This window comes from Aythya ferina (genome assembly GCF_964211825.1).
Source record: "Aythya ferina genome assembly, chromosome: 22".
Lineage (NCBI taxonomy): Eukaryota > Metazoa > Chordata > Aves > Anseriformes > Anatidae > Aythya > Aythya ferina.
The window spans coordinates 6,771,228-6,784,550 of NC_140320.1; the positions used below are offsets into that span (position 1 = coordinate 6,771,228).

At 64.2% G+C, this 13,323-nt stretch overlaps 4 protein-coding genes across 8 annotated transcripts in view; 1 reads left to right on the forward strand and 3 right to left on the reverse strand.

Moving 5' to 3' along the window:
* APOC3 (apolipoprotein C3) overlaps positions 1 to 3,995 on the forward strand; it is a 214,537-nt gene extending 210,542 nt beyond the window's left edge. The window contains exons 1-4 of one of the 2 annotated variants that reach the window (XM_084495931.1): positions 3,193 to 3,298; positions 3,420 to 3,479; positions 3,574 to 3,700; positions 3,800 to 3,995. In XM_084495931.1, coding sequence (XP_084352057.1) covers positions 3,422 to 3,479; positions 3,574 to 3,700; positions 3,800 to 3,896 — 282 coding nt within the window. In that variant the 5' untranslated portion in view covers positions 3,193 to 3,298; positions 3,420 to 3,421 and the 3' untranslated portion in view covers positions 3,897 to 3,995. Of the gene's footprint in view, positions 1 to 3,192; positions 3,299 to 3,414; positions 3,480 to 3,573; positions 3,701 to 3,799 lie in introns of those variants that run through there. The other variant, XM_084495932.1, reaches the window with a different exon arrangement.
* Positions 955 to 2,463, reverse strand: LOC311422653 (uncharacterized protein). Its single transcript, XM_084495933.1, has 3 exons — positions 2,321 to 2,463; positions 2,056 to 2,182; positions 955 to 1,955 (listed from the first exon to the last, which is right to left on the reverse strand). The coding sequence occupies exons 1-3, from the start codon at positions 2,367 to 2,369 to the stop codon at positions 1,028 to 1,030; spliced, it is 1,104 nt and encodes a 367-aa protein (XP_084352059.1). The 5' UTR covers positions 2,370 to 2,463; the 3' UTR covers positions 955 to 1,027.
* Positions 3,996 to 4,555: 560 nt separating the features above from the next.
* APOA1 (apolipoprotein A1) lies at positions 4,556 to 6,261 on the reverse strand. The gene is made up of 4 exons (XM_084495942.1): positions 6,161 to 6,261; positions 5,858 to 5,913; positions 5,469 to 5,622; positions 4,556 to 5,380 (listed from the first exon to the last, which is right to left on the reverse strand). Exons 2-4 carry the CDS (start codon positions 5,898 to 5,900, stop codon positions 4,783 to 4,785), a joined length of 795 nt encoding a protein of 264 aa, XP_084352068.1. The 5' UTR covers positions 5,901 to 5,913; positions 6,161 to 6,261; the 3' UTR covers positions 4,556 to 4,782.
* A 1,668-nt stretch (positions 6,262 to 7,929) lies between these two features.
* SIK3 (SIK family kinase 3) overlaps positions 7,930 to 13,323 on the reverse strand; it is a 68,044-nt gene continuing 62,650 nt past the window's right edge. For all 4 annotated transcript variants that reach the window (XM_084495945.1, XM_084495943.1, XM_084495944.1 and 1 more), the window contains 4 exons: positions 11,455 to 11,618; positions 10,566 to 10,698; positions 10,307 to 10,474; positions 7,930 to 9,925 (listed from right to left, as the gene is read on the reverse strand). In XM_084495945.1, the coding sequence (XP_084352071.1) occupies positions 10,317 to 10,474; positions 10,566 to 10,698; positions 11,455 to 11,618 (455 nt within the window). In that variant the 3' untranslated portion in view covers positions 7,930 to 9,925; positions 10,307 to 10,316. The remainder of the gene's footprint in view (positions 9,926 to 10,306; positions 10,475 to 10,565; positions 10,699 to 11,454; positions 11,619 to 13,323) is intronic.

Below are 13,323 nucleotides of genomic sequence, written 5' to 3' on the forward strand. Positions count from 1 at the left end.
CCAGCTGCTCGCAGCAGGACGTTGGGACTGGCTGCAGATCACCCAGCCACGGGTCCCCCTGGTGGTGCTGCCTGTGGGAGCTGCTGGTGGCTCACGGGGCCACGGGACACCCCGCTGGGCTCACTGGGACAGGGGAATGGGAGAAGGGCGCTGGCTGCAGCCACACCTGGGGACCACGACACCCCAGCCCCGGCAGGGTTCGCCCATTTCTTGTCCAGATTTTCACCCCGTGAAAAACACCTCCCCGTCCTCAGCCCGGGTCTTGTCCCCGTGGAGAGCGGCTGCTCCCAGAGGGGCAGGAGAGCCCCGCTGCCAGCCAGGCACGGGCTGCTCCGTGCAGCTCCCCCCGGCTGCTCAGCCGAGCTGCTGACTCCGGGCTTTGAGTGTTTGCTCTGGAGCAACCCAGCAAACAGGGGCAGGAGCAGACCTGCTGCAAGAGGCACCTCCGGGGCTACCCCGCACCCATCGGCGTCTCCGTGCACCTCGGGCAAAGTCCGGCATGTGGGGTGAGGCCCTGGGGGACTCCTCTGCTGCCCACATCCCCCCTGCAACAAGAGGTCGCCCCCAGCACCCCGGGGTGCTCTGCTGGTGGAGCTGGGGGTGCTGATGAGACCCCGCCGTGAGCCCCAGGGTGCCCTGGTCCTGCTGCAGCGGGGATGCTCGGCATGAAACCTCCCTGTCCAAAGCCCCGGGGGGGCCCAGGTGCCACTGAGCCACCATGGCACTGCGGTGCGGTGACACCCCAGGCTCAGCCTCTGTGTGGGGGCAGCCAGCCCCGTGTGGTGTGCTCACCCGGCTAAAAGGCTCCTGGCCCCCATGCAGCACCCACAGCCTGCCCTGGCCCCCTCCCAGCCCCACCTCTGTCCCCGGGCCCAAATCCAGAGGGGAGGCTGAGCAGCACCCAGGGGTTTCGGGACTGCAGGGGGCAGGGGAAGGACGGACACAGACATCGAGTGCATCACAAGGCGCCAGTTTATTTCCACCCCGCGGAGAAGCCCCAAATGCTACTGGAGGGGCGAGGGGGGGCTCACTCCTCTGCCTGCTCTGTGGTGCTGAGGAAGGTGGCCACCTTCTCCCGCACCTCCTTCTCCAGCAGGTCCAGGTGGTCCTCCACGCCCGCCGTGCCCGACTCCAGCTTCTGCCGCATCTCCTCCAGCCGCTGCACCAGCTGCTGCCCGAAGGCCTCTCCGACGGGGGCCGCCTGCCTCTGGAAAGCCTCCACCGTCTGCCCCACGCGCTCCTCCAGCTGCTGGGCCAGCGGGGCCAGCCGCTGCTGCAGCCCCTCGGCATCGCTCTGCAGCGCCTGCTGCAGCTCCAGCGCCAGGGGGCTGAGCTGGGAGCGCAGCTCCTCCAGGTTGGTGGCCAGGCGGGCGCGCAGCTCCTCGGCCGCCCGCTCCATCTGCAGCGAGAGGCTCTCCAGCTGCCGGTTGAGGCCGTCCTGCACCTCCTGGGCGTAAGGGCTCAGCCCCTTGCGCAGCCCCTCCACGCTCTGCGCCACCTGCCCCTTCAGGTCGTCGGCCAGCGGCGTCAGCTGCCCCCGCAGGTTCTCCACGCTGCTGTCGATCTGCTGCTGCAGCCGCTGGGCGTAGGGGCTGAGGGAGGCCTGGATGCTGCCCGCGTTGTCCTGCAGCCGCTCCCGCAGCTCGGCGGCGTAGGGCTCCAGCGCCCGCCGCAGCTCCCCGGTGCCCCGGTCCACCTGCGAGCGCAGCTCCTCGGCGTAGGGGCTCAGCTTGGCCTGCAGCTCGCGGATGTTGGTGCCGATCTGCTGGTGCACCTCGTCGGCGTAGGGCGCCAGCTTGGCCTGCAGCTCGGCCAGCTCCCTGCGGATCTGCTCCTTCAGACGCTGCGAGTCCTGCGCCAGCCGCGCCTGCAGCTCCGTGGCGAAGGGCACCAGGCGCCGCTGCAGCTCCTCCGTGTATGAGTTCATGCTCTTCAGGTTGCCCTGCAGCAGGGTGCTGCGGAGAGCGGGTGGTCAGTGCCCAGCGCCCAGCACCCAGCACCCAGCGCCCTCCCCTGCCCCACAGCCCCCTGTGCCGCAGCAGCCCCTGCACTCACTTGATCTGCTTGGTGATCTCGGCTTGCTGCAGCTGGTCCACGGTCTCCTTGGCATTGCTGCCCAGCTCACTGAAGTACTTCCAGAGCACGGTGGCCACCTGGTCCGCGCTGACATCGGCCTGTGTCCCTGCAGGGACACGGACACGGGGTCAGCGCTGGCACCGCCGCGCTCAGAGACCCCCCGGCCATCACGCCAGGTCCCCTCCCCAAGGCAGAGCCCCGTGCTCAGCCCCACAACCCCTCCATGGACCCCGCGATGCCTCACCCGCGATGGCGAGGAGCGCCAAGAAGAGGGCGGCCGCCTTTGGAGACATCCTGAGCGGTGCAGGAGAGGCTCCCCTGTGCTGCTGCTTCCTGCAGGACCTGCCGAGCCGGGCAGTGCCGGCGGCTATTTATGCTCCCCGAGCAGCCTCATCGCTTCCACGCAGGCCTGCGCCACGGGCCCCGGGCTTGGACTTTAGCAAGGTCGCGACGTGGAAGGGCCTGACGTGTGCTGATAGCACCCGCGGCTCTGCCAGCCCTCTGCTTGGGTGCCAAAGGCCAGCGCTGCCAGGGCGTGCGGGCAAACCCAGCGAGGGGCTGGGGGCAGCAAGGGGACACGGGGCTGAGACCCTCCTGGGACGGGGAGGCTGGGGGAGAGGGGACAGCACGGTGGAGTGGAGGCTGGTGGAGATGTGTGGTGCTGGGGCACAGCACAGGGGTGGCAGGGGCAGGGAGCAGCCAGGCACTGGTGATGCTTGGGTCCAGAGAGCCACGGCCAAGGCCCTGCGCTGCTCCCAGCCTCAGCACCTCGGGGTGCCCGGGGTTGGGGACGCAGCCTGGGCACTGCCAGCAGCCCCCCAGGGTCAGGGCCCCCTGAGCAGAGGCAGCCCTGCGTTGTCCCAGGCCGGGAGCAGGTGCCACTGGATGTCACCCTTGTGCTGTGCGAGCCCACGGCAGCCCCGGGCCTGTCCCCACGGCCACCCTCAGCCCGGCGTGGCTGCGCGCACACGTGTGTGCACACGCACATGCACAGCCCCCAGCCAGCCCCTGCAGCCTTGGCCCCCGGTGCTGGGGGATTTCTCAACTCCAAACGGGGGGGAGAAAAACCCATCCAGAGCAAACCTGGGAACGCGCCCCCTCCCCGCGGCCACTCCGCCGCTGACCTTTGCGCAAGCACCCTCGGAGGCGGCTGTTGGGGAGGGTATAAAGTGGGAGGCTGGGGCTGCCCCCGCGGAGCAGAGCCCCGGCACAGCGCGCCCAGGTGAGTGGGGAAGCCCCCGACAAGCGTCAGGGCCGGGCCAGGCGCCAGGCACTGGGCAAAAGGGGTTGGGGATGGAGCCCCTGCCCGCCGCCCCATGCCACGTGCTCTGCTCTCTCCCCAGCCATGAAGGTCTCAGTCCTGCTCCTGCTCGTCTGCGTGGCCGTCCTGGCGGTGGGAGCACGTAAGGGTGACGGGAGGAAGGGGTTGGAGGGAGCTCGGGGGGCGCGGGGCGCAGGGGTGCGCACGCAGCGCTCCCACCGGGCTTGTGCTCGCAGGGGCCGACACTCCCGATGACACGGACACGGTGGTGAGGAAAGTGCAGGAGTACGTCAAGCAAGCCACCGACGTGGTCAAGTCGGTCTTCACCACGGTGCAGGAGTCAGAGGCAGCTCAGCAAGCCAGGTGGCCCCCACACCCCAAAACCAGCCGGGCACCCTGCCCCCTGCCCCCTGCCCACCGGTGCGCACCCGGTGCCGTGCTCTGACCACAGTTCCCTTGCAGGAAATGGCTGTCGGACAACGCCGACGTGGTGAAGCAGCAGCTGGCCCGGCTGAAGGAGCAGCTCTCGGAGCTCTGGAAGCTGACGCCGGGCGTGTAGCCCCGCCGCGGGCTGGCGGGGGGCGGCCGGGTGCAGGTCCCCCACGGAGCGACACGTGCCCTCCGTGGCGGTTCTTGTAATAAAGTGGAGCTGAAGCGAGGTGGATGGCTGTGCCGGGGGTCACTGGGGGCACGGGGTGGTGAGGAGGAGCGCGCAGTATGGGAGAGGGAGGGCACGGGCCGGGGGTGTGCACCACTGCCGTGGGCAAGCACCGCGCTGCACCAACACACACACACACGTCTGGGGTGCCGAGGAGATGCGGAGGCTGCAAGCTGGGGGGGGGTTCAGCCAACACCAGAGCAGCCCCCACCGTGCCTGCCCACCCTGGCAGATGCTTCTCAATGCGTTCGGTGTGACAGAGCCTGTGCTGGCCCAGCTCAGAGCCCTCGGAGCAGGGAGAGCCGTGGGGCTGCGGCAGTTGCAGAGTTGAGAGCAGCACCCGAGGGGCTCGGAGGTGTGCGGTGGCAGCAGGGAGAGCCCCGGGCACCCACCCTGCCACCTCCCTTCCCTGCTTTCCCCAGGCCCCCCCAGTCCTCAGACCCTCTCCCTGTGCCAGAGGGATGCGGCTGAGCCCGGTGCCACTCGCTGCACCCACGCGTCCCCCCCCCCCGCAGGCTGCCCCCCTCCAGCATCCACTGCAAAGACTGAGTGAGCTCCAATAACTTAAGTCGTGTTTATTTGATAAAAGAGAGGCGAAGCTGAGACAGACTCCGGTTCGGGGAGGGAAGGGGGTGTGCGAGGAGTTGGTCCCCGGGGGGGGCTCCCCAGGGCTGGCCTGGCCCGGGGCCCCCGGAGCCGGTCCCCTCGGCCACCCCGGGTGCCGGGCGGAGCGGGGGCACTGCGGGAGCGGGACGGGGGGACGGGGTCAGTCCCTGGTCACGCCAGCTCAGGCCACGGTCTTCTGGAGTTCGTCCAGGAGGGAGATGAAGCGGGTCTTGAGGTTCTCGGCGTAGGGGGTGAGGCGCTCCTTGAAGTCCTGCACCAGGGGGGTCATCTTCTCGCGCAAGTTGCTGAGCTGCTCCACCACCTTGGCCTGGTACTCGGCGGCCTGGGGGATGCCCTTCTCCCGGATCTCCTCCAGCTTCTGGCTCAGCTTCTGCCTCAGCTCGTCGCTGTAGGGGGCCAGGTTCTTGCGCAGCTCCTCCACGTGCCCACGCAGGCGGTCCCGCGCCTCCTCGGCCACCGGGGTCAGCTTCTGCTGCATCAGCTCCACCTTCTGCTTGGTGAGCTCCTTCAGCTCCTGGGCCACGGGTGCCAGGCGCTGGCGGTACTGCTCCAGCTCCTCCGTCCACTTGGCGGAGAACTGGTCCAGGAAGGGCCGGATCTTCTCCTTCACCTCCTCCAGGTCCTTGGTCAGCTCGGCGCGCAGGCTCTCGGTGTCCTTCAGCCACATCTCCCGCACCTCCTTGTAGTAGGGGGCCATGTCCTCCCGCAGCTTGGCGGCGGCGGCGCCCAGCGTGTCCAGGTTGTCAGCCAGCTTCAGGCTGGGGAGAGCACGGCGAGGTCAGGCACGGCGCCGGGCGCGGGGACACGGCCGCCAGGACCCCCCCACCGTTCCCTCTCCCCACTTACTCGAGCTGTTTGCCCACGGCAGAGGCCTCGAACTGGGCGATGGCATCCTTGCCGCTGGCCTTCACGGTCTCCAGGTAGACGTCCACCAGGTCCCTGAGGCGGTCCAGGGGCGCCTGGGGCTCATCGTGCTGCCAGAAGTAGCGGGCCTGGGTGCCTGTGGGGACGGGCAGCGTGCTCAGGACGGGCGGCCATGAGACCCGGGCAGACCCAGCCCCGCTGCTGTGCCCGGGACCTCACCACCCCGGGGGTGCTCCTGGGGCCACCAGCGGCTCGTGGCTGAGTTTTGGCTCAGAGCTGGGAAGCCGGGTGCTCCCCGCAGCACTTGCAGCAGGCTCAGCTGCCCCGTCCCCGTCCCCGTCCCCGTCCCCGCTGCCCCCCTTTGGACCTACCCGTCAGGAAGAGCAGGGCGAGGGTCACCACCACGACTTTCATCTTCGGGCAGAACCTGGGGGCAGAGCAAGGCGGCTGGGTGAGGGGAGCCCTCGGCAGAGCCAGCCCAGCACCCGAGCCCCCCGACCCAGCAGCAGACACCCCGAGGGTGCCCCCGCTGGGTGTGGGACGGTCCCTTCGTGGCCCCCTCCTGCTGCGGGGCAGGATGCCGGCCCCATTCCCCAGCCGGGGGTCCTGGAGCAGCCCCGGAGCCGGGGGCAGCCCGTGTGAGCATCCCGTGCCGGGGCAGCGCGGGCTCTTACCGGCGCTCTCCTGGCTCCGCTCTGCTGCTGCTCGTCCCGTGTGAGCCCGCTGCTTCCCCGCGGCTGCTATTTATGCAGGAGGGGCTGCTCCCGCCGGAGATAAGCCAGCGCTGCAGCCCAAGAAATCACTCCCCGGCGCGGGCGATGTGGCGCGTGGAGTTCAAGGATCGTGCGCACAGCCCGGGCGCGGGCCAGCACGCCAAGGAGCGCCGGCTTGGCAGGGCCCCGAGCAAACAGGAGCTCCCCGCGGGACGCGGCTCGCTGGCCAAGGAGCCTGTTTACGCTCCGGGTGACCCAGATTCCTGCCCGCTGCTCCGACCCCACCAGGGCCCCTCGGCAGCCCCCAGGGATTGGCCGGGAGCCCGGGGACGAGGTTTATACCCGCAGGGATCTGGCCTGCTGAACCCCAACCCCTCGCCCCGCTTCCTCCGCTGTTGTGGGCCCCTGCCCCTTCCTTCCCCGAGCCCCCCGCTGCTCACATCCCCCCGGTTCCCAGCATGGCCCCGTGCAGAGGGCCTGGAGCTGTGCCCAGGGGCTGCTGCGTGCCCGTGCCAGCATCACCGGGGCAAAGTGAGGCAAAGGCTGAGCCCCGAGCAAGCAGCCAGCCTGGGCACAGCACCCCGGCACAGCCACCCCAAAATTCCTCCTTGGTGCCCAGCTGCTCAGCAGCCAGAGCGATGGCTCCAAGGGAAGGAGCCCAGTGGGGCCTGGGCACGGAGCAGGGCACAGCCCCAGACAGCGCTGTGGAGGAGCACCGGGCACCAGGAGGGGCTGCTCGATGCCACGGGGGAGCTGCCCACGGGGGAGAGATGCTCCCTGCTCTGGGGCAGCCCCAAACCCAGCCCAGTGGTCAGGCACCGCATCCCTGTCCCCATCCCCATCCCCTGTGGCGCCCTGGCAGCCCCACTGCCCCCTGCTCCCCTCCCCTGCCCACAGCTTCCCCTTGCTCCTGGGGAAGCCTGGTTTGGGAAGGAGGCTCCTGGCACCATCTTTGACCCCCAGGGGGATGGAGCAGGGTGCGGCACACGCAGGGGGCCAACACCACATCCTGGTGGAGCGCTCCCACCCTGTAGGGTCTGGGGGCAGCCTGGGGATCAGGACGGGCACCTCGAGGCACAACTGGGGGGCAAAGAAAGCAGCAGTGATGGCAGCACCACGACAAGCTGCTGGCCAGGAGCTGGCGAAGCCGAGGTGAACGGCACCCGAGGGAGGGAAGCGCTGCAGAGGGGGCCTGGCTGCCCGCGGGCGCTGGGGAAGCGCAGCCGGGGGGCTCTGGGCTCGGTGTGGGTTGGTGCTGCCGGCTCCAGCTCTGCTCCTGGAGCCCCCTCCCCGGGCAGGGCCCCGCAGCGAAGCCCCCGTGGCCGTCAGCGCGCAGGAATCATCCGCAGGATGAGTCAGCCGGGGCGCAGCGCCGCTCGGCGCCTTCGCAGGAGGCCCTATCGCTGCAGTGGGGGCAGGGAGATAAGCCAAGGATTTCAGGAAAACAGCTCCAACACCGGCTGCGGCTGCGCCTCCGCCATGCCCCGGCACCCCTACAGCCCCCGCGACCCCCACCAGGAGGGTGCAGGCGAGGCTGGGAGCGAGGCAGCCCCGAAATCCCGGGGGCACCGCACGGGGCCACGTGCGCCCCACGCCTGCCCCGAGCGTGGCCGCAGGAGGGGACAGCGGTGCCACCCCGCCAGCCTTCGCCCCCGGCGCCCCCAGAGCCCCCGGCCGTCCCCCGCCTCCACCCCCCGGCGTTGAGCAACAAGGCAAACAAGAGAGCGGGGGAAGATCATCATCATGGTTTTATTTGTCATGATCCCACTGTCCAACTAATCGACTAGTTGCAAGTGACCCACAAAAAAAATGGACTGAAGGTTTACCGAAACTTGGGTTTTTTGTTTTTTTGTTGTTTTTTTTTTTTTTTTTTAGTCCAACATAAATGAGGAAGAAAAATACTTCTGACATTTCCAAAAAACAGAAATAATAGCAAAGTATATTAATATACATTCAACATATACTGCGCGTATTGATTACTACAATACAAAGCAATGATAAAAAAAAAAAAAAGTGTGATACTGCGAAATGGCACGGTTAAGCGAGTCCCTGCTTTTTTTTTTTGGATGCTTACTGTAGGGTGGCTGTCAACTCTCCCAGAAATACAGTGTCATGTAAACAAAAGGAAAACAAACCAAAGGTACAGAGCGAAAGGCTTTCAGTGTTTCCTGGCATCTTCCCGCTGAAGCCCGGCGAGCCCTGCCCGGCTCCCTGCGCCCCCGGCCCGCTCAGGGTCCCCTTCACCAGCTGGGGAAATAAATGCAGCAGGGCAGCCACGGCCCCGAGCAGCTCGAGGGTGCCAGCAGCAACGCTGGCCGGGGAGATGCTGCTTGGCAGCAGCCGAGATTTTTCCTCCTTTCTGGTTTTCTGGGCCGCAGCTCCGTTTACAGCATTATTTTCCTGGGGACAGGGTGGGGAGGGGGTGGGAAGAGGCCTTGGTAGCAATAGCGAATTAACCTCTGCCACGCTGGTTTCACACTTCCTTCTGTGCAAATTCAGGAGGGCTGGGTCGATTTTTCCTTTTTTTTTTTTTTTTCTTTAAAAAAAAAAAAGATTCCCAAAGTGTCAATAAGAGGAATTTCAGCTGTAGCTCGTGAAGTCCCGAAGGCAATGATGACACCAGGCGCTCCCCGAGCCCCGGGTTTGCTTCCTCTCAGTCAAGGAAAGGATGGAAAGGACAAAGAAGAGACCTACGCATGTCTGAACTGTATAAAGGAGAATACCACTTTCGCCACTGGCACGAGAGAGAAAACCAGTCACAATTACAAAGTCATTAAAAGAAATAAAATACTTTGAACAAAAGGTGCAAGTCACAATTCATATAGAACAGAATCTAGTTAAAAATTTCTCTCAAACAGAAATTCCTTTTGCCTTTTATTAATAACAATAATAATAAAACAACATTTACCAAAAAACAATTCCTACATGATCAGGAGGAAAAGCTAAGAAAACAAAGAAAAAAAAAATCTGTCTTCCCTACATTAAGCCAGGAGGAAAAAAACAAAACAAACAAAACAACAACAAAAAAGTTGTATGCGGATTTGAAAAGAAAAGGTTAAAAAGGGGGAGGGTGGGGGAAGAAGCGATCCTTTCAGCACGATGACAAAATGAAGTAAGAACAAAAGCAGACGAAGATGAGACGAGAAGCGTATTGCACCAGGGGTAGGTGCGGGGCCCCCTCCTTCTGCCCCCGCTCCCAGGCTGGGGGCCCGCCGGGTCCCTCCCCAGTGCAAAGGATTCGGGAGGGAAGGGCAGCTCGGCCTCCTGGGGACGGCTCCGGGGCTGCGATGGCTCAAGCACAGCGCTGAGCTCAGCTTCCATCCCCGCCTGCTCCTGCCCCGTGCGCCAGGGGGCACCGGGAGGCACTGGGGGGCACCGGGGGGCACCGGGGGGCAGCAGTCCCTCTGCTCCTGGACCCGAGCAGCCCCACGGCCCTGCCCGGGCAGTAAAAGCCCTCCAAAACCAGACTCAGTGCTCAGGCTCCGTGAATCCTCCGCTGACGTGTAGGACTCGGGTTCTCCGGTTATTTCGGTGATAGCTGGAGTTACAGGCAAACATGGCAAAAAATTAAAGAAACCAAAGGAACAACACACTGGATGAACTGATTATGAGGAAAGGGGCCATGGTATTCCAGTTAGTCAGAAATACTACGGCAATTTGGCGCAATGCTGCTAGATACTGTTGGTTTAAAATGGACCTTTTTCATTTCAAAGCTGTACAGAAAACCTGCAACAGAGAGAGAAAGCAGAGAGGCGTTAGGGGATAGCACAGGATGGCAATCCTGCTCCCACAGCCCCTCGCCACGTTCACAGTCCAGCCCCACAGGCCATGCCATGCCCAGATGGAGCCACTGCCAGGAAAACGTGGCACAAACGTGTGACAGCAAGGGCCTGCAGGAGGGCACCTTCCCTGACAGGCAGAGGGGACAGCAGACAGCCACAGAGCGCAGAAGCTCAGCGTTGTCTCTTCTCCAGCCTTGCACCAACAGCGGAGCAAAGGCACGGGGAAGGAGACACACGTGGCAGTCTGGCCAGCACAACTTTGGGGCTGCCACACAGGCGAGCCTGGGCGTGCAGCTGGAGGGAAAGGGAGGGCGCGGATACTCACTCCCTCCTCGTTACACCCCTGCCTGCTCCATCCCGAAGGGCACCTCGGGGTGCTTGTAACTCAGTAGGACGTCCGTAATACATGTCGACGGGTAACAGGAGGTGTTTAGATGCTGGTTGCCATCACCTAGGTTGGGATGCTCTTGACCTTCCAAACCCTCTCCGCATTCTGTAAGATCAAAGACCAACATCAGGGCTTGCACTACGGCGTTACAGCCTCTGCAGGAAGCCCACCCAGATCGCTGCCCCCACGTCCTTACCCTCGCTCTCCCTGTCCCGCAGCTGCTGGCTGGCCATGAGCGACGACTGGCTGAGGACGGCATCAGACATCCGAGCAGAGCTGAGTGCTTTTCCTGCCATTAAGCTCATTCCAGGCAAGTTGTCTAACTGCACCTGCAGAGACACCAGTGCACGGGTCAAAGGGGGAGCAGACCCAGCCACCTGCTGCGCCCCCGGCTATCCCCAACGGGCTGCCCAGGGAGCTCCTGCAAGCCTTCAGTGATGGCTGCTGGGAAGAAGGAAAAGCAGACATCGGGGACAGCAGAGGTGTGGCTGATGCCACCTCAACACCTGGGAGCGGACGGGGTGATCGGGCTGAGCTCCTGCATGTGAGTAATGAGGGGAGAGCCCTTCTGCCTCGTAGCTGGAGGAAACCGTGGCAAGGAACACGCCACGATGTGAGTATGACTGTTCTCAGAGATTCAAAACATGGGAAGCAGAGCAGCTGCTCTTTGTTCCTGGTCAAGGTCTGGGCTGTAACAGCCAGGTCATTTAGCAGCACTGCAGAACTGAAAGCTGGGCTTGGGGCTTCTGTAATCCTCTGCAGCCAGAGCCAAGCCTGGGGCAGCCCAAATGGCTTCACCAGGAACAGCTCGGAGGAAAAAGAAGAGGTGCCATACTAGAGCAGCCAGCTCTGGGCAAATCAGACGAGCACAGCAGTACTTCCCATGCTGGTCTCTGCTAAAACACTTTCAGTAGTAGCACACGGATGTGCTGACTGAGGCCTCTCAACAGCAATTCACTCTTAGCAGCCCCGCGGAGCAGGGGGCTGTCCTTCCTCTGTGAAGCTATCATGCCCACAATCCGCACAAACTGAGGGACCTCTGCGCTGCCTCTGGCTCTGCTGGGCTCAGGCCTCTTCGGACTTACGTAGGCGTCGTCGCTGTTCTGGATGGTGTGATGTCTCTGCAGGGTCCTGGGCCGCGGGTGCTCGCCGGCCGCGGGTCGCGCCGGGTAGCCCAGCCCGTTGTGGTCAGGCACCTGCATCGCTTGGCCGGGGGAGCTCCTGTCCATGCAGTTCCCTACGATAGACTCTTGAAAACCAGACAAGACAGAAAAAGGAGAGGTTACTGCAAGGAACTGGCAGCTCCCGGTGACACGTGACGCTGTGAGGCCGCGGGTCTGTGCCCTGACGGCACGAACAAACATTGCTGCAGAGCAGCGTGCTGCCCGCCAGGTGGAAGGGATCGCTGGCTGCTCTCACACGTGGGGCAGCATCTCCCCGAGGTGGCAGGCAGGCAGGCAGGCCTCTCCCTCCGCCGCACAGCGTGCCCCAGCTGCCTCCCCCTTGGACCCGAGCACATCCTGCACCCTGCTCCGTGCGCTGCTCGTATTACACAAGAGAAGAGGGAGAAGGGTCTCCAACACAGGATGTTCTAGCAGGGCCCCTTGGCAATTGTATGCAACAGATCTGGCTGGAAGAGTTGCCAGGATACTAGCTTTTATCAGATGACTTCTCCCTGCCCTCCTACAATCTGGCTGTAGGAGTACAAGAGTGTTCTGCCTGGCAAAGTCCATCTGCACCGCAAGCTCTTATGACCGAGGGTAAAGGCTACATTCCTATCAAGCAAAACCTATCGTCATCAAGTACATGATGTTTTGAATAAAGTCCTGAGGTATGGAGGAGCCTATCGTTGGCTCTGATGCATGTAAACAGCTCTCTCTTGGTGAGGAGCCCTGCCGAGCACAAACATGCGGACGTGGCCGCGAGCACTGGGGAGCTGCCCTGAAGTGACACCCCGCAGGTAGGTTCCCAGAGAGTCACCGGGTTTTACGGGCCTTGCTCAGCAGGAAGCCATCCCTGCACGACAATTCCTGGCTGGGAGATGCGAGAAGTGCTCTCTCTGCAAAGACTCGTCCCTAAAATTACCAAAATCCCAACCAGACTTGGTCACAGCTGTACTCTGCCACCCGGGCTCTCCGCGCTGCTCCCAGGCACTCGGCCACGCCAGCTCGCCCTCTCCAGCATCCTTCCCTTCCCTTCCCTTCCCTTCCCTTCCCTGCACGCAGACACTCGGGGCTGCCAGCACCACGTCCGGCAGCCAGGGAGGGACGCAGCTGGCCTCCTCTCCTTTGCACAACCAGGGGGTTAAGCCTGGTTAACGCTCAGCCTTCCCGGAAAACACAAGAAGGAAAACATGAGGTAACACCGAGCTGGCAGAGCCGTGCCACCCACGCACCGCTCGGGCCGCTCTTCCAACTGTGGGAACGGCCGTGCAGGCAGGCAGGCGCCAGCAGCCCGCTGCTGCTCCTGCATCAACCACGCTGGGCCCAGCAGCGAGCCCTGGGCGGGCACAGGGGAAGGCCCCTCGGCCAGGCTCCGTGCCCAAACGGGGCCCCGACCCACGACAGCCCCACACCGGCGGTCCCCAGCGCAGCGGCACCTCTGGGGACACGGCCGCTCAGGCAGCAGAGGTGGGGAGCCCTAAATTCGGGCTCCTTTTCTCACCCCGCTGCCATTCCAGCAGCCTGAGCCCGCAGCCAGAAAGCCTTTTCTCCTCGCCCCCCAGCCAGGCGGGCTTTGTGTCCCCGCAGCATGTGACGCTGGCACCATGCGGGGCCACCGCCGCCAGCTGGGGGGAAGGCAGGGTTCCCACGGCAGGAGGCTCAGCAGGCCTGGCAGAGCTGCTCAGCCGCGGTCGGGTCACATCCTGGGTGCAGATTGGGTTGAAGCTGCCCTCAGGATGTGACCAGGCACGATCCCAGCCACCACCTACAGCCGATGCGAGGGGCGAGCAT